Source organism: Mesoplodon bidens (assembly GCF_964165515.1).
Source record: "Mesoplodon bidens genome assembly, chromosome: 3".
NCBI lineage: Eukaryota > Metazoa > Chordata > Mammalia > Artiodactyla > Ziphiidae > Mesoplodon > Mesoplodon bidens.
The window spans coordinates 95,140,973-95,166,771 of NC_138178.1; the positions used below are offsets into that span (position 1 = coordinate 95,140,973).

Consider the following 25,799-nt stretch of genomic DNA (forward strand, 5'->3'; position numbering starts at 1 on the left):
TGGGTTAAATAAATGCTAATTATAAAGATGTCGGAAAAAATGTAAAGTAACTCCTTAATAATTAAAAAAATTTTGATTACATGCTTACATATTATTTTGGATATACTGGGTTAAATAAAATATATTATTACAATTAATTCCACCTTTTCTTTTTACTTACTTTATGTTACTAGACAATTTAAAGTTGCATACATAGGTTCTAGACCAAGATGGGTAGGTACATTTCTCCCTATTCCTCCTGCTAAGCTAAAGCCCCTGGACATTACATATAGAACAAACATAAGACAGCTCTGAAAGTGGAGAGAAGATGGCAGGCTGACCGGGGACCATGGGATCTGAGGAACGACATGTGGTGAGTTCCCTGGGTTTGGTTTTTGCCTCATATACTCTGGACTGGGTGCTGGAGAAACTGTCAACCCAGAAATGCCAAGGAGAACAAACAAGAGAGCCCCAAGGAAAAGCTGCTGTCTCTGGTCAAAAGACCAAGAAAGGGGCAACTTAGCAAGACAGAAAACTTTTAGACAAGATCTGCCCTGTTCCAGTCAAACATCACAGAAAAAGCACAGACACTCCCACTCACAAAGGCTGAGTGCGGGCCAACACATTCACCCTTTCCCAGATGTAAGGAGGTCCCCGCCAAGTCCCAGCAGGGCGGCGTCTGAGAAAACTAAATGGGGAGTCAGGGCTTTCGTATCTGCCTGGGAGTAATGCTTCCCCCAGTGGTGTCAGTGGAGACCAGGACCCCTAGGATCCCCGACTTCCACCCACACCCAAGCAGTAACCAGGCCCTCCTCCCCTCTGGGGCGGTGCCGGAGGAGGCTGAGTGGGAAGCTGGAACGTTCACCACTATCCAGTGGTAACAAGGCCACCTGCCAGCTCCCCCATGCCCCCACCCCTCCACTATACTCTCAGTGGAGGTGTGTGGGAAGCGGTAACAAGGCACTTGTCCCACGCTCCGGATGTAGAAGGAGGCCGAGTGAGAAACATGGATCTTCACCCCCAACCGACAGCAGCAAAGTGCCACCCCCTCCCCTGCCCCCCCTCACCCCGTACAGTATCAGAGGAAGCCTCCTAAATCAGAAGATCTAGGGCAAGTTCCACACTCTCATAATGTAAGACTCAAAATGTCCAGAATACAACTGAAAATCATGTATCATAACAGGAACCAGGATCTCAAAGTGAATGAGAAAATCAACAGGCACTAACAAGATGACATAGATGTTGGAATAATCTGGCAAGGATTTTAAAGCAACCAGCATAAAAATGCTACAAGCATTATAAATAGGCTCGAAACAAATAAAAAAAATGGAAAGTCTCAGCAAAGAAGCAGAAGACAAAAAATTCACTGGATTGGCCCAATAGCATAAACGGAGATAACAGTGGAAACAGAGAAATTGAAGATAAAAATCAATCTAAACAACAGAGAAAACAGACTGTAAAGCAGAATGTCCCAGAACCACAGGAGCATAACATTTGTGTCATCAGAGTCCTAGAAGGAGAGAAAAAAGAAGGTAAAGCTGAAAACACTGTAGAAGAAATAATGCCTGAAACACTCCTCCTCTGATACTATGCCGGATAGTGGTGAAGGTTCCAGCTTCCCACTCAGCCTCCTCTGGCACCGCCCCAACAGGGAGGGGGACCTTGTTACTGCTTGGGTGTGGGTGGAAGTCGGGGATCCTGGCCTCCACTGACTCTGCTGGTGGGGGCGTGGGGGGCACTGCCCCCAGGCAGGTATGAAAATCCTGGCTCCCCGTTTAGCCTTCTCTGATACCTGCTGGGGCTTGGTGGGGGACCCACATTAGCAAAAGACAAACCTATAGATTCAAGAAGCTGAGAAAATCCAAAACAAGACAAATCCAAAGAAAGTCATGCCAAGATACATCATAATTAAACTTCAAACTAAAGACAGACAAAAAAAAATCTTAAAAGCATTGAGTGAGAATCATCTTTCCTATACGGGAAAAATAATTCAAAAACAGCAGATTTCTCATCAGAACCCCAAAATTTTGCGTAAATACAGCCGACTTTCTTGAGTTCCTCAGAGTTTGACACTGGAAGCAAAAAGCGCAACACTGTCTGATGTGGACCTCAGTGTATGCTGAGGAAACATTTAAGACAATTATAAATGGGGGATGGGGTTAGGGACACAGAGGGAGGTAAGGTTCTATATTCCATTTGTACTGTATCTCAGTTGTGGTGGTCGTTATGGGAATCTACACATGTGATAAAAATGGCACAGGATTAGACACATACAGTGTATGGATGTCCACTTCCTGGGTTTGGTATTTTATTATAGTTATGCCAGCTTTTTGGAAGCAACTGGGTAAAATGTATACAAGACCCCTCCGTACTATCTTTGCAACATCCTGTAAACCTATAGTTATTTAAATGAAAGTTGAAAACATTACAAATGTAGTTCACAAGACATTTCTACTCCTAGGTGAAATATATATAGGTGTTCAATTATACCAGTGGTTCAATTTTTCTGTAGTTTTGAAAAATTTCAAGATAACGAGTCGAGGAAGAAATGAAATCAAGTCAGAACAAATCAACAAACACAGGGCAAGCCCTCACCAGCAGGTCATATCTGCCACCAGCTGCAAGGATTTCAGATATAGCCCTTTGCCTCCGTCTGATGAACGCCACAAACTGGAAGATGATTCCGCTGTGCTGTTGCACTTTGTAAACCAAGCCCAGATTGATCAAGACCTGCCAAGGGAAATGCCATACAAACGTGTCAAGGGCTCGAGATTTAGAATGTGCAAGGCTGAAGACACCATTTTCCATCAGCATCAGAACAATCTATTTAGTGTAAACAAAATATTCAGTAAGATCTGGCACGTGGTCTGTTTAAACTATAGCCTGCCAAGTAAGAGAAGCTCTGTTCTCTTCAAGAATAACCACTTCTCTGAGGCTGACATAATAAGGATTGCTGCACAATAGGAATTGTGATGCTTACAAAGAAATTCTGATTGAAGCCAAAATTATTACTAGATATCAAATGTTCCAAAATGTAGAAAGCAGCGTTCTTCTGGAAAAATAAAACTCACTAGCGATTACAACATAAAACCCATTTCCTCCTTGTGCTATTATTAATGCTACAAATCTGTGCTGCCAGAATCAAACAGTTGCCAAACCTGTAACTTTATGCCAAGTTTCTTCAACAGTCCCACAACCTCCTCTAGATCTTTTAAGCCATACTGCACCAACTGGGCAACACCCGTTTTCTGTTTTATTAATGAATTTATTGTTGGTGTCAGATCTTGCAGCTCTCCCTTCTGCTCAATAAATTTGTAGAGTCGACACAGCTGGAAAGCAAAGAGGCACAGTTAGCTTCCAAAATCCACGGCAAGAAAGACTCACTTTGCAGTGTGTTTCCTACACACAGGGGAGCATGGCAGAGCTTTTGTACCTCTGAAAGGGTGGATTTTGTGGTCAAGGGTAATTTTAATCTTTCCCACAATCCCGACTAAGGCCTATCCTTTTCCAAGACTCTAAAGCACCTCGCAGAAGTGCTTTAGGTACCTACTCACACTTGATTTTCAGTCACACAACCTTACAGCAAATGCTGACCCCAGCAGAGCAGACCCTGGTACTAGCAGATTCTCCATTATATATTTTTAGGCCAGTATTGCTCCTATTTGCCTTCCTCATGCTCATGAATTTCCATTACTACAGGCACGTCAATGGGGGACAGGAAGGCGAAGTCTGACTCGTTCTAATACTACACTGAATTAGCCAGGAATTCCCTGTCCTCGCTTTGAATAGCTCCTATTTGTAGCCTTGAGATGCAGTTTGGATACTGTCTCCTAGAGGCAGCCCCTGATTCTTCCTTCTCTCTGGCTCAGAGCTCACCCCAGATCCCAGCTCTCACCAGCTGTACTCCTCGTCTTCCCCAGGAGGGGGCAGTGGCTAATAAGGACCCTGGCACACAGCAGGTGAAAGAGGAAGTTACTATGATCATAAAACCAGAAAAAAAGAATCCCAGGGGCTAAAGTGGAAACTAAGAAACCAAATTATAGCTACTTTGAGACTACAGGCAGGCAGAACCTAGTTCATCTATAAGTTGGCACGTGGAACCAAAGAGCTGAATGAAGACTTTGTTTAATAATCATAAATCACTTGTATTTAAAAAAAAATCCGAAAGTGTTAAAATCTATAATTTCTTTACTATATTAAAGATAAAAAATTTTAATTTTAAAATTACATCTTTGATTTTAAATTTTTTTCTTCTTAATAAAAAATTGTTTCTTCTCAATACATTTTAACATTATATCACCCCATTAATAAACTACCAGAAGCACTAGAGTTAACACCCCCAGATTCTGGTTCTCACCCTATCATCAACTAACTCCATGTGACTTGGGATAGGTCACACATCTCTTTGGACCTTAGGTGCCTCATCTGTAAAATACGAAGACTGGGCCAGATATTTGAAACTCTCCTGCAATACTTCTCCTCCCTTTTCTAGTATCCTTAGAGTTCCCTTTTAAAATAATGAGAGTACCAAATGCCTATATTAGATACTAATTTTTCCATTTTGAACTAATCAAACACACAACTTCAAATTAATGCTTAATATCAAATGACTAGTGGGTAGAGATTTAGCAAAAAGCAAAGAAGCTGACATTTTAGCAACCAATGCAGCTATCATGAGCAAGTGTGAAATATTTTGAAATGTGACATTAGTTCAAAGAACCTTTTGGGCTTGAACCTTTGGTTGGGCAAGGAGTCACTGAACTGGGCAGTTTCTTGGGCAGATCCTTTGTGTCATTTATACACAGGACTATCTCTGCACAGGCTATGTTCTGTGTACACATCTAGGGTATTATGTAAATACTGTTCTTCATATTAGAATATTATGCCATTGGGTCACTTTGTAATTGTTAAGATCTCCTCTAATATTTAACATTTAAAATGTAATCTGGTTTAATTTCTAGAGCTCCTAGTGGTATGTATCTGGTTTACTTTCCCAACCTGCAAACTATCTGAGTGATTTCTTTAAACCACGGTGCCTGTGAAAGTTGTTTTAAAGAGCTGAGGGTAGACACATGCTGTATGGGTCCCCTCATGGTTTTTAAAGGCCAATATGAATGAAGAAGTTGAAAGCAGTCTGTGGACTCTTCAACTGACTCCTCTTTATATCCCTAGCACTGTGCCTGACACACTGTAGGTGTCCCAAAATCTGAATGACTCTGCCTGGCCTGCGTACGATCATGTATATATATTTTTTAAGTCTTTATTGAATTTGTTACAATATTACTTCTGTTTTATGTTTTTGGTTTTTTGGCCACAAGCCATGTGGGACCCTAACTCCCCGACCAGGGATTGAACCGGCATCCACCCCCCCGCCCCTGCATTGGAAGGCCAAGTCCTAACCACTGGACCAACAGGGAAGTCCCCGTACGATCATATTTTAATCTATCCCATAAGTGAATTTTGCTCATCACCACAGGATTATGTAATTGAGTGTCAGACCAAGGTCTGGAAGGGTTCTGGGAAAGCAAAAAAAAAAAAAAGAAAGAAAAATCTTCTCTTATATAAATATTCAGGAAAATGTAAGAAATCCCTGTTGTCTTTTGCTTTTCAGGGACTGAGTTAAGTGTGGGTGACTGTGTCAAAGATCTGGGCCCAACCTGATGCCTATAGAGAGAAATGACAAACCTGTTTACCCCATGAGATTTTTCCTCATTGCCAATGTGAGCAAATGAACGATTTTAGGAGTAGGAAATGCCCAGAAAAGCAAGAGCTTTAATGCAGCTCTGAGGTGTTAGAAGACCAGGGGGCGGGGGGGAAGCATGGGAGGTGGACAACCAAATGACTTTGCAGAGCTCTGTGCCTCAAACTAGTCCTGAAGCATCCGTTTCAGAAGAGGCCAAGCAGTATGAGGTCTCCTCAGCAGGAGGCTCCACCAAGCACAGCCTTTACGAGGGGTGTGAGAAAGGAGGATCTGGTGATCAGGGAGAAACAGGGTGATTACAGCACACTAAGGGGCAGCATGGAGAGGCATTCTTTGATCACGACACTGGCTTCTCTTCCCCTAATCCCAGACGTTGCCATGGCACCTATCAACACTCAAGGGGAAAACTGTCTGAGGCAGCTGGGGGCACTGCTGCCTTACTGCAGTGAGAATTTGGTGGCATTTTCTGGTACCACAAAATTACAGAGAGAGCTGTAATCACATTGTTAAAATGTACTTACACTATTCGATGACAAAGACAGATTACAAAATTTAGCTTCCACTTCTCTCCTTGTCAGCTTTTCGGTCTAATGGGGCAGAAAAAGGTAACAATGAGAGTCACCAAATTTGGCCCTGAACAAGATACAATTTCCAGGCTAATTCTGACAGGTGTAACCTTCATTTTGGACAAACAGCTCCTCATCATGAAAGATGGATTAACTCTGATTAAAAAACATTTTTTCCCTCCACAATTCACATAAACTATAACATTGTTTTAAAATGTGAATACCCCTGACGTAAAAGAATTAATAAGGGGAGAGCTGCACTTGCTGAATGGTGAGGTGACCCAGAGGTGGACAGGCTTAACCAGGGTGCTTATGTTGGGCTGGGAGGGAGTCAATTGATCCACGTCCCCTAATGAAAGCCATGTGCGGACAGGCTCTGAGCGCCATCCCACGCTGGCAGGCAGGCTGCAGGATATGAACAAGAGTGATGGGAAGCCCTCTGCATCCCCGGGGGTTTCCGCCAGCGTCTCTCTGACACTATGTTGTATCTGTCCCTGCCAAACAGCAGCAGCACTTTGGGAGGAGAAAAGAACCACAAAGGAGCAAACAGTAAAGTTAGGGCCCTTGATGTGTCCCTGGCAGACGAAAGAAAAGCGAGTTGAGCTTTTTAATGTACAAAAAACAGTGAGCCGTTATGGACTTCCCCTGCTCGTCCTTCCTTAAGCATAGGCTGTCTGGCACTGTTAGCTATCGAATCTCCTGGATGTTCTTATTTTAGAATAAATAGGATAATAATAAATAATATTTAACATGAAAAGAAATTAGAAAAGAAGGATTCAATTCCATCCCGGCGCCGTAATATATAATACTATTTAAGCTTTTCACTGTTTCCCCTCCAGGCTTTGCACACATACTAGAGAGTAACGAACACTGTGATGTGGCTAAATGAGGAAGAGTAGCAGGAGGTGATGCTGCCCTAGTCCCACAGGAAGGAGGTGATACATGAGGCCCCAAGAGAGGTCTAAACCAGTCTCCCCCAGTTCAACCAATCCAAGTCTATAAATGACTTTACTGATAAGCTCAGACAGGTTGGAAGAAATAAGGGCAGGGCATAAGTCTTTTACTCTCAAAACTAACACTTCCCTTTCTTGGTCTCTCTAAAGGACAGCAACAGTGCTTGTGAGATTAGAGAGAGTTAATCCACGTAAAGGGCTTAGAACAATGCTTGGCACATGAATATTGAGCATGGCATATGTTCAATAAAGGTTAACACTTTTTAAAAATTATTACTGGCAAGTATCGGGACCAACTACTCAGTGATTTTTTTGCCTCAAGAAGTAGGTTAGTGAAGAACTCTATTATATTTTATTTTATTTTATTTTATTTTTTATTTATTTATTTATTTTGCGGTACGCGGGCCTCTCACTGTTGTGGCCTCTCCCGTTGCGGAGCACAGGCTCCGGATGCGCAGGCTCAGCGGCCATGGCTCACGGGCCCAGCCGCTCCGTGGCATGTGGGATCTTCCTGGACCGGGGCATGAACCCGTGTCCCCTGCATTGGCAGGCGGACTCTCAACCACTGCGCCACCAGGGAAGCCCTATTATATTTTAAATTAAATAAGATAATTCAATCTTCAGAAGTTACCCTTAAAAAAACACCCTGGAGGTCACAAGTAGCACAAGGCTTAGTACAGAATAAAAGCTCAACCAACACTTGTTAACTGTTGACAGAATCAAAGCCAATCGGTTCTTTTACCTTAGAGCAATAAGGGAAGGAGATAGAAGTTCCAATTCAGTTTCATGGTTACATCACTAAGAAAATACCCATGAACTATTATTATTATCCTTCAATATCAACTCAAAGTTATTAAATGCTTACCACAGCATCATACAGAATAACATAGACCTGACTGAGTTTATCTTCCGGGATCCCACAGTGTAAGAGTATTGCTTTCAGTAACATGGTATGGTTCAAGTAAATACTGTAGTTTCTTTCCTAGGATAGAGAAACTATTATTATCTTCATTATAAAAGCAATATATGCACATGACCAAATCTAGAATCTTATCACCAATTTACCAACCTGACACAATGGAAGGACTGAATTTTAGCATATTGCCTTCTAGTTTACTTTTTCATATACATTCTTCTTGCACTATTGTGGTCAGAGTATAATATAACTTAATACTTTATTATACGCATCAGAAATACTTTGGTTTTCAACTATGTTCAAAAGCCTGAGCGAGCTGACACAGATTTCAAGGAGGGAGAGGACCGGGTTCAATAGTGACTGACCTATAAGCCTGGCTGGTGGAATATAAGCACACAAGTCAATCAATGAGCATCTGCAGGGTGGCGAGACGTGTGCTGAGCCAGGTGCAGTGGGAGAAAGGGTCCCAACTGCAGCTGGATAGAGAGGTCCTTCTGGACAGGGACACGCCGTGACTGACGGGTGTTCACTGTGGTGGGGTGAACAGGGCGTGTGTGTGGGATGGAGAGGAAAGGCGGAGGAGAGCCACCACTGTGCTCACAGCAGCCTCCACTGGCTGAGTAGTCCACAGAGACTATGCAAAGTGAGGCTGGTTGTTAAGAGCCTGGGTGTAGGAGGGAGCTGAGGGTTCTCAACATGCTCAAAGCATCCTAGGAATCTTAGGCTAATTCCTCAAATTTTGGAAGAATGGATGGAGAAACAACACCCTCCCCCCAACCAAAGAGACAAAAATAAAACCCGTTCTGGTTAAGGCAGAGGTAAGAGCCTGAGACAAGTCTCAAAAGCTACATCAGACTTTCCCGGGGACTTGAGTAACAATGTGATTCACCGCCAGCAGCATCTGAGGAGAAGTTCTGCAGTTGTGGCTTTCCCACGGCACTCGGCAGAGGACTCTATCTAGCGGGATAACCTTGGGATGTTAGGATATGGGAAGGAACCTGAAGTGCTGGAAACTCCTGGATGATTTCATAGATAGTGTAGATGATTTCAGCGGTGGGCAGAGAGCTGTTGGTGGTAGAGGTGACGATATCAAACGCACATTCCAGAAGTTCTTTGGGATGAAATCGGTCTAATTTGCGAGGTCTGAACACGCGTTCTATGCAGTATCTGGAGAGAGAAACCCGCTTACTGCAGGGGTCCCCAGCCGGGCGGCACAGCAGGAGGTGAGCGGCGGGTGAGTGAGCGAAGTTTCATCTGCCAGTGCCGCTCCCCGTCGCTCACATTACCGTCTAAACCATCCCCCCCATCAACCACCCCCCATCCGTGGAAAAACTGTCTTCTATGAGACCGGTTCCTGGTGCCAAAAAGGTTGGGGACTGCTGGCTTACTGGAACTAAATATGTGTAAGAGCTTGTTGAATAAGATAAAATAAACAAATGTGAAAAAATTAATCAGTAGTATGGTTAAGAAAACATAAAGATAGATGTGCCAAGAATAGTCTTGCCTTGTGATCTAGGTTCCAATTCCCAGTGTTGCCACTATTAAACTACAGGGCTTTTTTTTTTTTTTTTTTTTTTTTAATGTCTGAAACAGAGATGAAATTACAAACAAAAATAATTTTATCTTAAGTGTTTGCTTTCTACACAGTGATCCCCACACCTTAGGACTAGAAATATGAACTGTTCACTTGGAACTGAGAATAAAAGCATGTAAAGAGCTCTGATTTTGTTTAGGAAAGGAGCTGCAAAGTCGGCTGCCTCGTTGACAGGAATATTGCTCCAATTTATGAAGCTCTTGGTGTTTGACTCCTGTGGTATTTGAATGTACACCAAACCTTTCCCCAGCAGTAAGTGCCTGGAGGTCCTTGGCATTCAGCATTCCTGCTGGGTTTACTCCACTTCTCCAGAAGCAGCTTTTATGCAGTTACCTTTGTAGGCAGTTTTCACACAGAGACCATTGGCCACTTGTCCCTTCAATTAAATTTTAAAAGGGGCCATCTGTGATCAAAAACAGCCAGATGTTTTTCCAAGCAACTGGTTGTGAAAATAATTAGTCATGTGACTTGGGGACATTTAGAAGGCACAGAATAGACTGTGGGAGCTTCAGGTACCTACCCAACTGCTACATTCCTTCAAAGGGGAGGCTGCCAGTCCTGATCATAGAAAGGGGTACTGGGACTGGGCTTTTTGACCATTTTCCAAGCTCAGTACTTTAAACTCCAAATTCTTTACTGTGTAAGGATCACAGAAGATGAAACATTCTTCCTTGGTTTCTTTCCCACATCCACCAAATGAACCCCCATTGTTTCTTACCGTTTTAAATTCAAGATATTATTTCTTGCCACGTATCTTGCAAAAGGAACCTGAAAAATAAAGTTTCAAAGGTCAATGTCAAGATGTGCCAACCACCTTTTGTTTTTTTTTGTTTTTTTGCGGTATGCGGGCCTCTCACTGCTGTGGCCTCTCCCGTTGCGGAGCACAGGCTCCGGACGCACAGGCTCAGCGGCCATGGCTCACAAGCCCAGCCGCTCCGCGGCATGTGGGATCTTCCTGAACCAGGGCACGAACCCATGTCCCCTGTATTGGCAGGCGGACTCTCAACCACTGTGCCACCAGGGAAGCCCCTACCTTTTGTTTTTTTACTAACAGCTTTGAGTTGTAACTCACCACAGAGTTCTCCCTTCTAAAGTTTACAATTCACTGGTGTGTAGAATATTCACAAAGTTGTGCACTGCTTGCCATTCACACCCCTTGGGATGTTCCTGAGTTGGTCAGTCAGCAGCCGACTGCACTGCTGGATGTACCGCCAACCTTATTCACTGTGCATTTCTTAGGTTTTTGAATTTGAGAAAAAATCACTATTAAACACACTCTGCTAAATTTTTTATTATGCCAAATTAAAATCAGTGCAAGTTATTTGATTATCTGTGAATTTTTTAAAGTGTCACTTATAATAATGCAATCAACATGGGTATTACCTCTTTTTTATTTTTTTAATAAATTTATTTATTTTTGGCTGAGTTGAGTTTTTGTTGCCGTGCATGGGCTTTCTCTAGTTGCAGTGAGCGGGGGCTACTCTTCATTGCAGTGTGCAGGCTTCTCATTGCGGTGGCTTCTCTTGTTGCGGAGCACAGGCTCTAGGCATGCGGGCTTCAGTAGTTGTGGCACGCGGGCTCTAGAGTGCAGGCTCAGTAGTTGTGGCGCATGGGCTTAGTTGCTCCGAGGCATGTGGGATCTTCCTGGACTAGGGCTTGAACCCGTGTCCCCTGCATTGGCAGGCAGATTCTTAACCACTGCGCCACCAGGGAAGCCCAGGTATTACCTCTTATGGTGAATTTCCTGACTTTCCTATAGATCTTACAGAAGAAATTCTTAATAACCACTCACTAATAATCACCACAACTTATAAAACCATTATCAGATTGCCTCAAGAGATCTGACGTGGTATCATTAATCAATGGGTCAAATTCTCAAAGGGCAATTACTTTTTTGGGGGGGGACTGAATATATCAGCTCACAGAAAGAGAGCTGATGTTTAAAAATCTGCATTTTAGTGTCCTAATGTCTAGAGAAGAAGAAGTCAGTTTTAAGTATAGCTAAGTAAAGGTTTGCCCTTCTATCCTTTCTTCAACAGAGCCCAAGTGTCTGATATGCTACCTACTTACCCCTCACTCAAAATAATCCCAAATCACTTCACTTACTATAAAAGAAAAAATAAATCTGAGGGTATGGAAGGAATTTCTTCTTAAACCATAAAACAAAACATAGATATGCAAAAAAGACAATGCCCTGATTCCAGACCTCCCTCCAGAGAAATACAGTCAAAAGTTCGAGTCTTTGACACTTCACTCTGGTGATACAAACAAGCTGGTATGTGACGTTGTTCACACGCATGTGGGAACATGTATTCACCTCACACATACTGGGTACATGCAAACACAGTGCACCTTATGCACACGCTCAGTTGTGCTTTTTTAAACGTTTTTCTTTCTCTATATAATAAAAATGGAATCGTATTAGAGTTCTTTCGAAACATACTTTTCAGCTAACAATATACCATGGACATTTCTACAGATCAAATATAGATATGGATCTATCTAAATATATATGTATTTTGACCTTTTACCTCCTTAATATTCCATAATAAATTATTCAACCATTTTCCTATTGATGAACATGCAGTTTTCAGTTTTTGACCACTATGATAAATTGTCAATGGACATCCTTTTAATGTTTGTATACCAATGTGTTATTTCTTTAAGTAAATCTCTCAAAAGTAAATCTTTAAGTAAAATCTCAAAGTGGGATTGCTAGCTTAAAGGGTATAGTATGTGTATTTATTTTATTAAATACTTTCAGATTATTTTTCTAAAGGTTTAGCAACTTACATTCCCATCAGCAACATATGAAAGTACCCATTTTCCTAAACCCTTGTCATCTGTGGACAATTAAATATTTTTAACAGTCTGATGGGTGAAGTTCAGATACCTTTGCTTTGCATTTCCTTATTAGTGGGGCTGACCATCCTTCAGAAGTTTATCAGCCCTGTGCATTTTCTCTTCGGAGAACTGCCTGGTTATAGCCTTTGCTCATCTCTCTACCTGTAAGTGCTTTCTGTACATTAGGGATATTAACCTCTTGTCTGTTACATGCATGTACAGTACAGATGGGCTTGTTAGCAGCCAACACCATGTGAGTGATCAACTGGTAAGAGTATGGCTGTCAAAAGGGAACCCTGGGGATAAGAAAGCAAGCACGAGCAAAATTCAGCACACATAATTAACAGAGATGCTTGCTGTTACAAGAATTTAATTGTTCTAGACTTTACCATGTTAGAAAGTTACTGAAGACCTAGCCAAGAAATAAAGAAAAAAACTGCATTTATGTGTCTAAGTTGGCCAGGTTAGCCTGCTGTGGTCACCTGGCGAAGCTCAACACTGACATGCAGACGTGGCACCTGAAATACAGGGCTCAGGTTTCTAGGGTCATAAGCACTAAGGTGGATGTACACAGGGTCAAGTGTTTACCAAATTCCCATCATGCTCTCACCCTGATAACTCCTTTAAGATTATGTTTCCTAAAGGTGACGTTAAGAATATAAGCCTAGAGGGGGATGGTGGGGGTCATCCTTTAATACAGGTGCCACACCTGGGACCAGGCATGGCACATGCACTGTCAACAGAGTGTTCCCAGCCTCACCCGCAGGTCGAAAGGAAGCATCACCAGCATCCCGCTGTGGTCCATGAATAAGGCAGCTTCGTTGTGCTCGTATATTTGCCTATTTCGGGGAAGCAGCAGTGGGGTACACAATTGGACAGCTCCTACACCAAATGAGAAAAAGTAACTAATCATCAGGTTCTCATTCTTTCCACACGCAACTTAAAATGAACACAGACCTGACAGTTGAGTAATCTGCTACTGGGACTGCTGAAAGCAGTTTATCTTCAATTCTCTAAATGGAAAGCTCACCTAAGGTTAAATTTGTTAATTCAGTCCTATTTCTGACTCCACAAACCAACTGTATTTTAGCGGCAAGGTTGTAATATTCAAATTTGTTTCTCCTCAGCAAGCTGAATTATAAAAATAAGCTTAAATTTCACAGGTGTCAACAACTTAGAACTGAATTTAAAAGTAAAATATGGTTGCACCCAAATCCATTCATAGTACTTTCTGATGAGGAAACAAAACATCTTTTGAGAAGGCACATAATTTTTTAAAAAGGACATACCATGTCTTTTGAAGATGCGGATAATGGTTTCACCCACGTGTTGCTGTATCTTGGCTGTTCGGATGGAGAAGCTGCCCTAAGATATGACCGATTAAAATGTCATCAAAGCCTAATCAAAGGGATCCCCTACCATACTTTTCTGTGGCTTGCAGTAGGTGTTACATTGCTTATTCCCAAGATCAAAAAGAGGTCTCAACAAGTCATTCCCCTTTTGAACATATTCAGGAGAGAAGAAACCACATGTCTTGCAACATGTCCTACTTTAGGAAGGCTGCCTAGGTTTAAAGTCCAAGCTCTTACGTTGATGTATGCCTTTCAGAGAGAGCCAGTCACATAGTACTACACAATTCTCCCCGAGGACTTTCAGGGATACTGTAGCAGTCAAACACCTAACAGGGTCAAACCCCCTCCCATATTCTAAGGTAATTCATAGTGGGCCTCTTGAAAGCTTCAAGGCCTTTGTGTATTTTGTAAATAACTGTCTTTTTCATTTGTTTCGTATTATACAAGTAGTACTATTTCACTACAGAAAATTTAGAAATAATAGATAAGCAAAAAACCCAAAAATTAAAAAGTCAGCCATAATCCTGCAAATGTCTAATATTGCCAGCAAAGAAAAAGTGACCCCTGAAATCTATACTGATTTTCCACAAACCTTACCACTGCTTTCTCTACTACTCTTATAAATTCTATTTTAAGCATACAGAGACATAGAGAGAATATAACAAATATGTTATTCACTCACCCAACTTTATCAAATTTTAACATTTTGCTATACTGTTTCAGACCATTTTTGTTTTTAAACAAGAAAATGTTGAAGGCATTTGAATGTTATGTTGAACATAGGTGTTGAATGTTAAACATGCCTGTGCTTCAGAAACCACCTGGGAGCTCTGAGATTCTTGAAGCGCCTCCCACTTAGATTCCAAGTCACTAGATCAGATGTAGGGCCTGAGCCTCTGTATCATCAAAGGGCCTCAGAGGTGACTTTGACGTGCAGCCATCATTGGGAGCTATTGGCTACCGAATCTGGATCTGAGCTGGCTGGGTATTTTTGGCACTGGGCAGCTGGGCCAGGGCTCAGTCTCTAAAAGCACCGCTTCTTAATCTCTTTAGTAGGCGGTGGGTCAGGAACTCCTTCAAGTTAAGTGATTAAAAAAAGTGTGGCTCTTCCTGGAATAATGCATATGCACACATTTTGCATATACAGACCTCAGATTAAGAGCTTATGTTGGAGAAGGACCTACTGTAGAGCACAGGGAACTATATTCAATATCTTGTAATAACCTATAATGGAAAAGAATCTGAAAAAAGAATCATAAATATCCATATGAATCACTTTGCAGTACACCTGAAACTAACACAACCTTGTACATCAACTGCAGTTCAATTAGAAAAGAAAGAACTTATGTTGGAGGCACTAAAGGACTGCATGAAAATCGAGGAAGTGACTCCACCCTTTTGTGGACCAGGTGAAGCTCTTTCGAGGCGCGGCTCAGGCCCACCTTCAGTATGTCGCTGTCGTAGGTGTAATCGACGGCGGGGGAGATGCGCTGGGAGAAGGTCTGGGCCATCACGGTGCGATAGGCCTTCCCGCCCACGTTGGCCAGGGTGCGGTGCAGCACCTCGTGCAGCTCCGACTCCTCCATCTGGGGCGGAGGCAGCAGCTCGCTCCTGAGCAGCTCTGTGGCCGTGGGCCGCTCTGCCGGATCGTGGTTCAACAGCCAGGAGATGACAGATTTCTACAACGAAACCCAGGCACCCCGGGGACGGGTGCAGTGGAGGGTGCTCAGGGATTCTCCTGACAAGCGGTGGTTGGTTCAGGTCCAAAAGAGACACACTTCTTCCACCTAGTTGGTGCATGTTAACTGGTATTTCTGAAATCTCTGAATTTGTCATTCTCCCCCCGTAGTTCATTATGGTCACAGAATTGTGCAACAATGTAATATGAGTCTTTCTTAAAAGAGGCCCTTCTTATACTTCCCTGCCATAAAGGACCAAAAAACCCTCAAGTCAACAACTACATAGAAGCAGAAGTTAGACCTTCTAAACACTGTATCTAAACTACTCTATCAAAAAAGATACAAGAACATAAAGCAAGTATTTTTAGGTGCTTAACTTTAGTATAAGCTATAATGCGTAGGAGCTTCTAGAACCCCTAAAGCAGTATAAAACAGCTTTTCATTTTTCATTCTCCATTTATGTTATCTGTATTGATACCATTCCCTTGAATTCTCTTATGTTACTGGTTTATTATACCTTCACAGCTATTACCTGATTAAACAGGGAACTATCTGAAGGCAATATAAACCTTTGAAAGGCTCCATAATGATTCTGTAATTCTTTTGTTTATAATGAAGATTTATAAAGGAGTTAGAGGAATACCTGAGATCAGAAAATCTCAATTTTTAGATGAACCTCATTAAGCATTTTCTAATCACGTATCTTTAAAATACCTTCCCCCAAATCCCTACCCCTGGTTTTAGGCTAAAAAAAAAACACAGGTGATTATTTTTCACATAAAGAAGGGAACTGACTTGTATAACTTTATGAAAAGTTATGTTAAATTAAACTGGTAAAAATAATATCCTATTCAGCAAAACAGACTGTATGTAATACTGTTTAATTTCTGTATGTGGCAACAACTGTGTTATGCTCAGTCTACAAGCATTTTCTATGCTGCCTCCTTTCAGATAAAAAGCAACAACGTGACATGGGAGGTGGCTGTGGCACTGGCTGTGGTGCTAAGTTTATACAGCCCAAATGTAAATGCTTAAGGGTGCCCGGTAAGTCCCTGTGACAGGAGGGCAATCACTGTCATGACAAATGGTGTGTATAGTTGCACTTGTGTCTGTGGTTTAAGTTCCTACACCACCATAGCTGCCAACATGAGGAAATAATGAATAAGACTGACCTTGTTACAGGGAAAGGCTGGGATATGAATATTTACTTATAACACCCCAAAACATGGGGAACAACTCAGTTCCAATCAGTGGTAACAGCTAACAAAAGAAGTAGAAACACAACTCAATGTATTTTCTAATGGTTCTTTACTAATTCAATAGTCGAGGCAGAATGGGTCCCTCGAGCCATAAACAAATGTCACATTAAATGCTACTGAATTATAGAGTGTTAGTGCTAATATAAATAAAGGGTACTTAATACCTTTATTTTACAGGGGAGGAAAATTAAAGTCTAGAAAAGTTAAGTGACTTGTCCATCCAGATACATAACCAATAATCAAGAAACAGCAAATTAATGCAATGTTCTAGCTAGGTTTCTGTTCTCAACATTAATAATTTAAATAAGGGATTTTGCCTTGATTGTAATTGTTAAGAAGTCAGTTTAAGGAATAAACTTCTACATGACAAGAGTATTAACCATGGAAGGCTTCACTAAGACAAAAAGCCAGCATTAAGAAGAAAGGTACACCAGAAGCACTATAGTAAATTCACTAAAGATTCTTTCAAATAGTCAGAAGCCAATATTTACTATGACATGAGTTACACACACACACACACACACACACACACACACACACACACACACACACACACACATCTGTAGTATGGAAGAGAAATTATTTTGTTTTAAATTACCGTAACATCTGGCTGTCTAGTCTTCCCCTTTACAATTTGAGCTACTTTACCATAAGACAGAACAAAACTGTAGTTTTAAGATATATTCTTCTTTTCTTAAAGTTCCAAGCTTTATCTAAAACAATGAGCTGTAAGAGCATTCTCTTTTTTTCAATAGCTAAGTCAAGGGTCCAAACAGTACTTCAAAAGCATGATGAATCACAAAAAAGAACCCTGTAGTTTGTTAATTTTCTATGTCAGCCCTTGGCACTTTTATGGTCTATTTCAAGTCTAAATACATTTTAAGTACTCCATCTTTTGATATTTTTTCCCCACGTTGTTCCCATGACACAAGAGAATGAGTGGCAGAAGATTACTAACTGAAGAAGAAGAATAGTAATTAAAACCCAAGAGTGAGAACACAGTAATTAAAGCATCAGAAAATTACCTGCTTTGTGTGCTCTCCATCATCAAAGTCTTCTGGAAACTTAGGCGAAGTAGGCTAAAAAAAATATTATATTCAAATCAGCAAGTGCTTGGCAGACTGCCACAGTGAAAGCATTTTATTCACCAGAGGTAAGAAAATCAAATACAGAAATGAAAATTTGCTAACAAGGGAAGACGGATGTGAAACTCATCGTGAAACCCAATGCACATCCTTCCAAGGACATTCGTATTATCTTAATACTTACTTCACCCAAATGACAGCCTAGGTGATAGAAAACACCTCATTTGAGGACAAACTTTAAAATCTAATGGCTTCAGGGAAAGACAAAGTAGCTTTATTAAACAAACAGATTAAAAAAAGGTAGAAATACCAAACCATCAATACCGAGTAAGAGAAAAACAACACAAAAACCTCTAGCCCCAAATTTCTCACCTTTCTGGTAAATAAGACCTCAGTCATAACATTAACTTGGCAGTGAGATATTCTTGAAATGAGGGAACAAACATGAATTGTAGACTAAGGAAAGGCACTTCACCAAGGACATCGTCCTCGAAGAGCATTCCAAGTCAAGGCAAGGACACAGTAATCACTTCATTTCCTCTGATACATTATGATACATTATGAACACAGCTGCCCTCTGATACATTATGAACACAGCTGCCCACGCTGTTCTGGCGGTTAAACCATTACACTCTTTTCCAAGATATCTAGTGGAGTATTCTTAGTTACGCTATATGTGATTTACCCAGAGTATTCTTAGTTACGCTGTATGTGATTTACCCTAACAGACATGCCTGCTTGGCTCTGCTCAGAAAGGAAGAGGAAGACTCTCCATAACTCTTGCTCATGAATATGTGAATCTAAATCACCCTCACTCAGACCTTATTCTCCACTCTCATCTTAATGCCATTTCCAATAGGCATCCTGGACCACACACACTAACATAAGTCCCTTTTAGTTTGGGCAATGAAAGTTTAGTTTGGGCCAACTGATCCTTTGGGCAAGGATCAATCCCAAGAACACAAATGGAGATCTCACTGGGAAAAAAATTCAAGTGGCTGACATTTTCCCCAGACTCCGTTTACCTTCTGGTCACGGTGGTATTCTTTATGCATTACTACACCAGGTCCATTCAGCTGGAACCTTTAATTTCTAGAGCTAAATATCCATTATTCTTATAACCCATTCCAACTGCTGTAACTATATTGATATTACGCAAAATTTTTGGATTCCTCCTTTGCTTTAAAATCAAAAGTAGAGATAGCCTCATCCACCAGAGGGCAGACAGCAGAAGCAAGAACTACAATCCTGCAGCCTGTGGAAGAAAAACCACATTCACAGAAAGATAGACAACATGAAAAGGCAGAGGGTTATGTATCAGATGAAGGAACAAGATAAAACCCCAGAAAAACAACTAAATGAAGTGGAGATAGGCAACCTTCCAGAAAAAGAATTCAGAAAAATGATACGGAAGATGATCCAGGACCTCAGAAAAAGAATGAAGGCAAAGATCGAGAAGATGCAAGAAATGTTTAACAAAGACCTAGACGAATTAAAGAACAAACAAACAGAGATGAATACAATAACTGAAATGAAAACTATACTAGCGGGCTTCCCTGGTGGCGCAGTGGTTGAGAGTCCGCCTGCCGATGCAGGGGACACGGGTTAGTGCCCCGGTCCGGGAAGATCCCACATGCTGCAGAGTAGCTGGGCCCGTGAGCCACGGCCGCTGAGCCTGTGTGTCCAGAGCCTGTGCTCCACAACGGGAGAGGCCACAACAGTGAGAGGCCCGCATACCGCAAAAAAAAAAAAAAAAAAATCTTATAACAAACAAAAGACCAGGACCAGATGGCTTCACAGGTGAATACTATCAAACATTTAGAGAGAGCTAACACCTATCCTTCTCAAACTCTTCCAACAATTGCAGAGGAAGGAACACTCCCAAACTCATTCTATGAGGCCACCATCACCCTCATACCAAAACCAGACAAAGATACTACAAAAAAAGAAAATTGGGCTTCCCTGGTGGCGCAGTGGTTGAGAGTCCGCCTGCCGATGCAGGGGACACAGGTTCGTGCCCCGGTCCGGGAAGATCCCACATGCCGCGGAGCAGCTAGGCCCGTGAGCCATGGCCGCTGAGCCTGCGTGTCCGGAGCCTGTGCTCCGCAACGGGAGAGGCCACAACAGTGAGAGGCCCGCGTACCACAAAAAAAAAAAAAAAAAAGAAAATTACAGACCAATATCACTGATGAACACAAATGCAAAAATCCTCAACAAAATACTAGCAAACAGAATCCAACAACACATTAAAAGGATCATACACCATGATCAAGTGGGATTTATCCCAGGGATGCAGGGATTCTTCAATATACACAAATCAATCAATGTGATAAACCATATTAACAAATTGAAGAATAAAAACCATATGATCATCTCAATAGATGCAGAAAAAGCTTTAGACAAAATTAACACCTATTTATGATAAAAACTCTCCAGAAAGTGGGCATAGAGGGAAACTACCTCAACATAATAAAGGCCATATACGACAAACCCACAGCAAACATCATTCTCAATGGTGAAAAACTGAAAGCATTTCCTCTAAGATCAGGAACAAGACAAGGATGTCCACTCTCACCACTCTTATTCAACATAGTTTTGGAAGTCCTAGACATGGCAATCAGAGAAGAAAAATAAATAAAAGGAATACAAATTGGAAAAGAAGAAGTAAAACTGTCACTGTTTGCAGATGACATGATACTATACATAGGGAATCCTAAAAATGTCACCAGAAAACTACTAGAGCTCATCAATGAATTTGGTAAAGTTGCAGGATACAAAATTAATTCACAGAAATCTCTTGCATTCCTATACACTAATGATGAAAAATCTGAAAGTGAAATTAAGGAAACACTCCCATTTACCATTGCAACAAAAAGAATAAAATACCTAGGGATAAACCTACCTAGGGAGACAAAAGGCCTATATGCAGAAAACTATAAGACACTGTTGAAAGAAATTAAAGATGATACAAACAGATGGAGAGATATACCATGTTCTTGGATTGGAAGAATCAACATTGTGAAAATGAGTATACTACCCAAAGCAATCTACAGATTCAATGCAATCCCTATCAAATTACCAATGGCATTTTCTACAGAACTAGAACAAAAAATCTTAAAATTTGCATGGAGACACTAAAGACCCCGAATAGCCAAAGCAGTTTTGAGGGGAAAAAACAGAGCTGGAGGAATCAGGCTCCCTGACTTCAGACTATACTACAAAGCTACAGTAATCAAGACAATATGGTGCTGGCACAAAAACAGAAACATAGATCAACAGAACAAGATAGAAAGCCCAGAGATAAACCCACGCACCTATGGTCAACTAATCTATGACAAAGGAGGCAAGGATATACAGTGGAGAAAAGACAGTCTCTTCAATAAGTGGTGCTGGGAAAACTGGACAGCTACATGTAAAAGAATGAAATTAGAACACTCCCTAACCCCATACACAAAAATAAACTCAAAATGGATTAGAGACCTAAATGTAAGACTGGACACTATAAAGCTCTTAGAGGAAAACATAGGAAGAACACTCTTTGACATAAATCACAGCAAGATCTTTTTTGATCCACCTCCTAGAGTAATGGAAATGAAAACAAAAATAAACAAATGGGACCTAATGAAACTTAAAAGCTTTTGCACAGCAAAGGAGACCATAAACAAGACGAAAAGACAACCCTCAGAATGGGAGAAAATATTTGCAAACAAATCAACGGACAAAGGATTAATCCCCCAAATATATAGACAGCTCATGCAGCTCAATGTTAAAGAAACAAACAATCCAATCCACAAATGGGCAAAGACCTAAATAGACATTTCTCCAAAGAGGACATACAGATGGCCAAGAAGCACATGAAAAGCTGCTCAACATCACTAATTATTAGAGAAATGCAAATCAAAACTACAATGAGGTATCATCTCACACCAGTTAGAATGGGCATCATCAGAAAATCTACAAACAACAAATGCTGGAGAGGGTGTGGAGAAAAGGGGACCCTCTTGCACTGTTGGTGGGAATGTAAATTGATACAGCCACTATGGAGAACAGTATGGAGGCTCTTTAAAAAACTAAAAATAGAACTACCATAAGACCCAGCAATCGCACTACTGGGCATATACCCAGAGAAAACCATAATTCAAAAAGACACATGCACCCCAATGTTCATTGCAGCACTATTTACAATAGCCAGGTCATGGAAGCAACCTAGATGCCCATCGACAGACGAATGGATAAAGAAGATGTGGTACATATATACAATGGAATATTACTCAGCCATAAAAAGGAACGAAATTGAGTCATTTGTTGAGACGTGGATGGATCTAGAGACTGTCATACAGAGTGAGGTAATTCAGAAAGAGATAAACAAATACAGTATATTAACGCATGTATGTGGAACCTAGAAAAATGGTACAGATGAACTGGTCTGCAGGGCAGAAATTGATACAGAGATGTAGAGAACAAACATATGGACACCAAGGGGGAAAAAAGAGGGGGTTGGGGATGGTGGTGTGCTGAACTGGGTGATTGGGATTGACATGTATACACTGATGTGTATAAAATTGATGACTAATAAGAACATGCTATATAAAAAAATAAAATAAAATTCAAATATTAAAAAAAAATCAAGAGTAATCTCAAAATATTTTTCAAAAGGATAACCTAGCAATATCTTCAAGTATGATTACAGAAATAAATAAAACTGGGATAAGTTTCTTATCATGTAAGTACATAAGCAGAGGTGGATTTCCATTTACTAGAAATATAGAAAATTATAGTAGGACCACTTCTTTCTATATTATAAATACCAGAAAAATACCCTGCATCAAATTCTAATGTCCATGCTAAGACTCAGGTTACTGGAAACTGAGGCATTAAAACATCGGATACATACATCTCTGAGTTGGTTGAGAACAAAGATCCTTTCTGAGGCTGTGACCATGGGATGATAGCACATCTCAAAGAAGATAATTCCCAGGCTGAAGAGATCCACTTTCTGAGGAGGGAAAAGAATTTTATTTAGAGCCTAGGTATGAAAGCATATTCCACTAGGGAATTATAGGATGAGCACTGTTAGTTGGGATGTTTGCATAAGTGAAAATAAGCCACACTAGAAAAAATTCGTTTTGTTCTTAAAAAAAAATTATACGTGTAAAATATAGATGAGAGACATATTTATATTTAGATGATAAAATATTTGGCATGACTTCAATGTTTTTCTTAAAAATTAATTGTAACTGGTTTAGCTATACACATAGACATAGATAACCACTGGCCACACACTGAGGACAATCACTACAGAGCAAGGACAACCGAGATCTGTTGAAAGAATTTGCTTTGCATCTTTACTAATCATTGCAAAAGGGAAACACAGACTGCACTCTGCAGCTGATAGCAAAGGTCAGCTACTGATTGCAAAGCCATACCAACGAGGTCAGAAGCACAGCACAACAGAAATATCGTGACGACTCCTAACGAAATATGGAAGTGTAAGTAAAGAAGGTAAAAGGGCAAGTCAGTGCAGAGTCTCAGGTAGGGAGCTGTCGAGGGGAAGAAGGAGGTCAGAAGGCCCTGTGCCCGTGGCAGCTGAGGACAACCCGGCTGAGCAGGAGACTGCGCGTGGTGAACTGCACACAGGCACAGGAGCCACTTTCAAGGAAAACTTCAATGAATTTGGACTCAAGGATTAGTAGGAGAACCTCTGCAACCAGTGACCTCCAAAGTCTTAAAAACAAACATTCATTATGTCATTTCCCATACGTTAGCTGTAGAAAAATGTACATACTGAACGGAACATACCGAAAAGCACAAAGAATACAATAGCAACCACCCATAATCCCACTGCTTAAGGATATTTACAACTGATGGCTAAGATACGCCCTTTTGGTGGGTTTTTTTAAATGTCTACACACACACACACTATAAAACTAGAACCACACTGTCATTTGTAACTTTTATTCCCTTACTTTAGCAAGAATATTTTTATACTATAATGTCATTTTTCTAAAACCGGCCTCTAATATTTTAATGACATATTCAATTACATGGATGTCCCATAATTTATTTAACCAGTTCCCTATTTTCTAAATGCTTGTTATTTTTCATTGTTATAAACAACGCTGTGACAAACCCCTTTTACACCAATCTTTTTGAATGTCCCTGGTTGTTTCCTTAGGATATGTTTCAAAAGGTGGACGTGCTGGGCCAAAGGGTAAGGTCCTTTTAAGGATTTCATTATACTCTTACAAACCAAACTGCAGAAAGTTGACACTAAAGGTGCCTCCCCCTCCCTCAGGGTAGGCGTGTCCATCTCCACACACCCTCACCGGGTATTTGGAGGTCTGCTTCAACTCTGTCACTACCCAGTGCTCCCTGTCAGAACCAAAACCCAGGCTTCAGTTGCCACCGCTAGCTTGAAAATATGCTTTAATGTGAATTGCCTGCCTCATGTATTTTAAAAATTTAGCTCTACGGTCTTGCCCGAAGTGATCTCATCCCGTCACAGGGCTTTAAATCCCATCTGTGTGCTAGTGGCTCTCAAGTTTATACCTCTGACTCTGATCTTTCTTCTGAACTCAAGCCTTGAGTCCCTAACAGCCGACTGGAGCTCTCTAATCAGATTTCTCATCAGGCATTTCAAATTAAACATGCCCTAGGCGGAGTATTCCTGCCGTCTTCTCCTCCATCTCCCAGGTCTTTCCTCATGGTTCCTCGGCTCAGTCAACTACCCTTCCCCCAGCCACTCCAGGCAGAAACCTGAGCACTGTCCTGTTTTCCTTTCTTTTCCTCAACCAACACCCACTCCGTTAGGAAAACCTGTCAATTCCCCTCCAACATGTATTTCATATCTGCACACTTCTCCCCGTCTCTACTGCCACCACTCTGGTCCCAGCTCAGCCGTCCCACCTGGACTCCTGCCAAGCCTCCGGCAGCAGCTAGAGTGAACTCTCTCGCTCAAGATCCTTCAGGCGCTGCCTGTGCACATCCCTTATCATGGCTAAGCTGGCCCTGCATCATCTGGCCCTGGCCTTCCCTTCAGCTTCGCTTCGTGCCTCTCGCCCTCATAGCTCTCACCACGCCGCAGCCACACTGACCTTCTCTCTGACTGTCCTAAGTGAGCCACGCCACCTCTCACCCACAGTCTTCTCTCTGTGCACGCTATTTCCTCTGCTTACCCCTCTTCTCTCCCAGCCAAGTTTCAGCCCCCAACTTTGCATGGCTTCTCTCCCCCCTTTCTTCCTTTATCCTGAAACCCATCCTCTTGGGGAGGCTTTCTCTAGTCAGTCGACCTAAAGATGATGTCTTTTACTATTCTCTGGTCACTGGACTCCATTTCCTTTCTTCTTAGTTCCTACAGAGTTTGTGATTTAAAAATCTTTTATTTGTTTACTGTCTGTTTCATCCACCATCATCCATCAATGGACAAGCTCCCGGAGGGCTGGAATAAGATGTCTTATTACTTGATTGCCTTGTTCCCTGTGTTCCCGGGGCCTGGCCCAGGACCAGTTAGTTCAAATCTTCTTTAGATGGATGGAGGGACTGTAAGCTTCTTGGCAACAACAGTGCCAGCTTCAGTCACTGTCCTTGGGCATCACATGTCCTATTTGGAGCAGTCGCTCAATAGACATGTGGATATATATTGAGTGAATGAATGTTCCTGCCTATTTCAGCTGGTAACTAAACCCCAAATGCTGTAATCTTTTTTTTTGTTTTTTGTAATCTTGATATTCTTACTATTATCTCTCTCTTGAGATCTTTCCTTTTCCCCGAAAACCTTCCTCTTTACCTGGTTGTATGAAGATTTGGTGCTGCCTTGGACCTCTGGGCTTACATATAAAGCAGTGCCAACCATCCCAGTCAAATGACCTGCA

General features: G+C 41.4%; 1 protein-coding gene across 2 annotated transcripts in view; it reads right to left on the reverse strand.

The window, feature by feature from the left end:
• The window catches only part of EIF2AK4 (eukaryotic translation initiation factor 2 alpha kinase 4), a 112,630-nt gene that overhangs the window by 17,383 nt on the left and 69,448 nt on the right, over positions 1-25,799 (reverse strand). For both annotated transcript variants that reach the window (XM_081230198.1, XM_081230199.1), the window contains 12 exons: positions 25,715-25,794; positions 22,823-22,924; positions 17,869-17,922; positions 15,348-15,584; positions 13,843-13,918; positions 13,314-13,435; positions 10,428-10,477; positions 9,114-9,282; positions 8,065-8,181; positions 6,202-6,267; positions 3,138-3,308; positions 2,575-2,709 (listed from right to left, as the gene is read on the reverse strand). In XM_081230198.1, the coding sequence (XP_081086324.1) occupies positions 2,575-2,709; positions 3,138-3,308; positions 6,202-6,267; positions 8,065-8,181; positions 9,114-9,282; positions 10,428-10,477; positions 13,314-13,435; positions 13,843-13,918; positions 15,348-15,584; positions 17,869-17,922; positions 22,823-22,924; positions 25,715-25,794 (1,379 nt within the window). The remainder of the gene's footprint in view (positions 1-2,574; positions 2,710-3,137; positions 3,309-6,201; positions 6,268-8,064; positions 8,182-9,113; positions 9,283-10,427; positions 10,478-13,313; positions 13,436-13,842; positions 13,919-15,347; positions 15,585-17,868; positions 17,923-22,822; positions 22,925-25,714; positions 25,795-25,799) is intronic.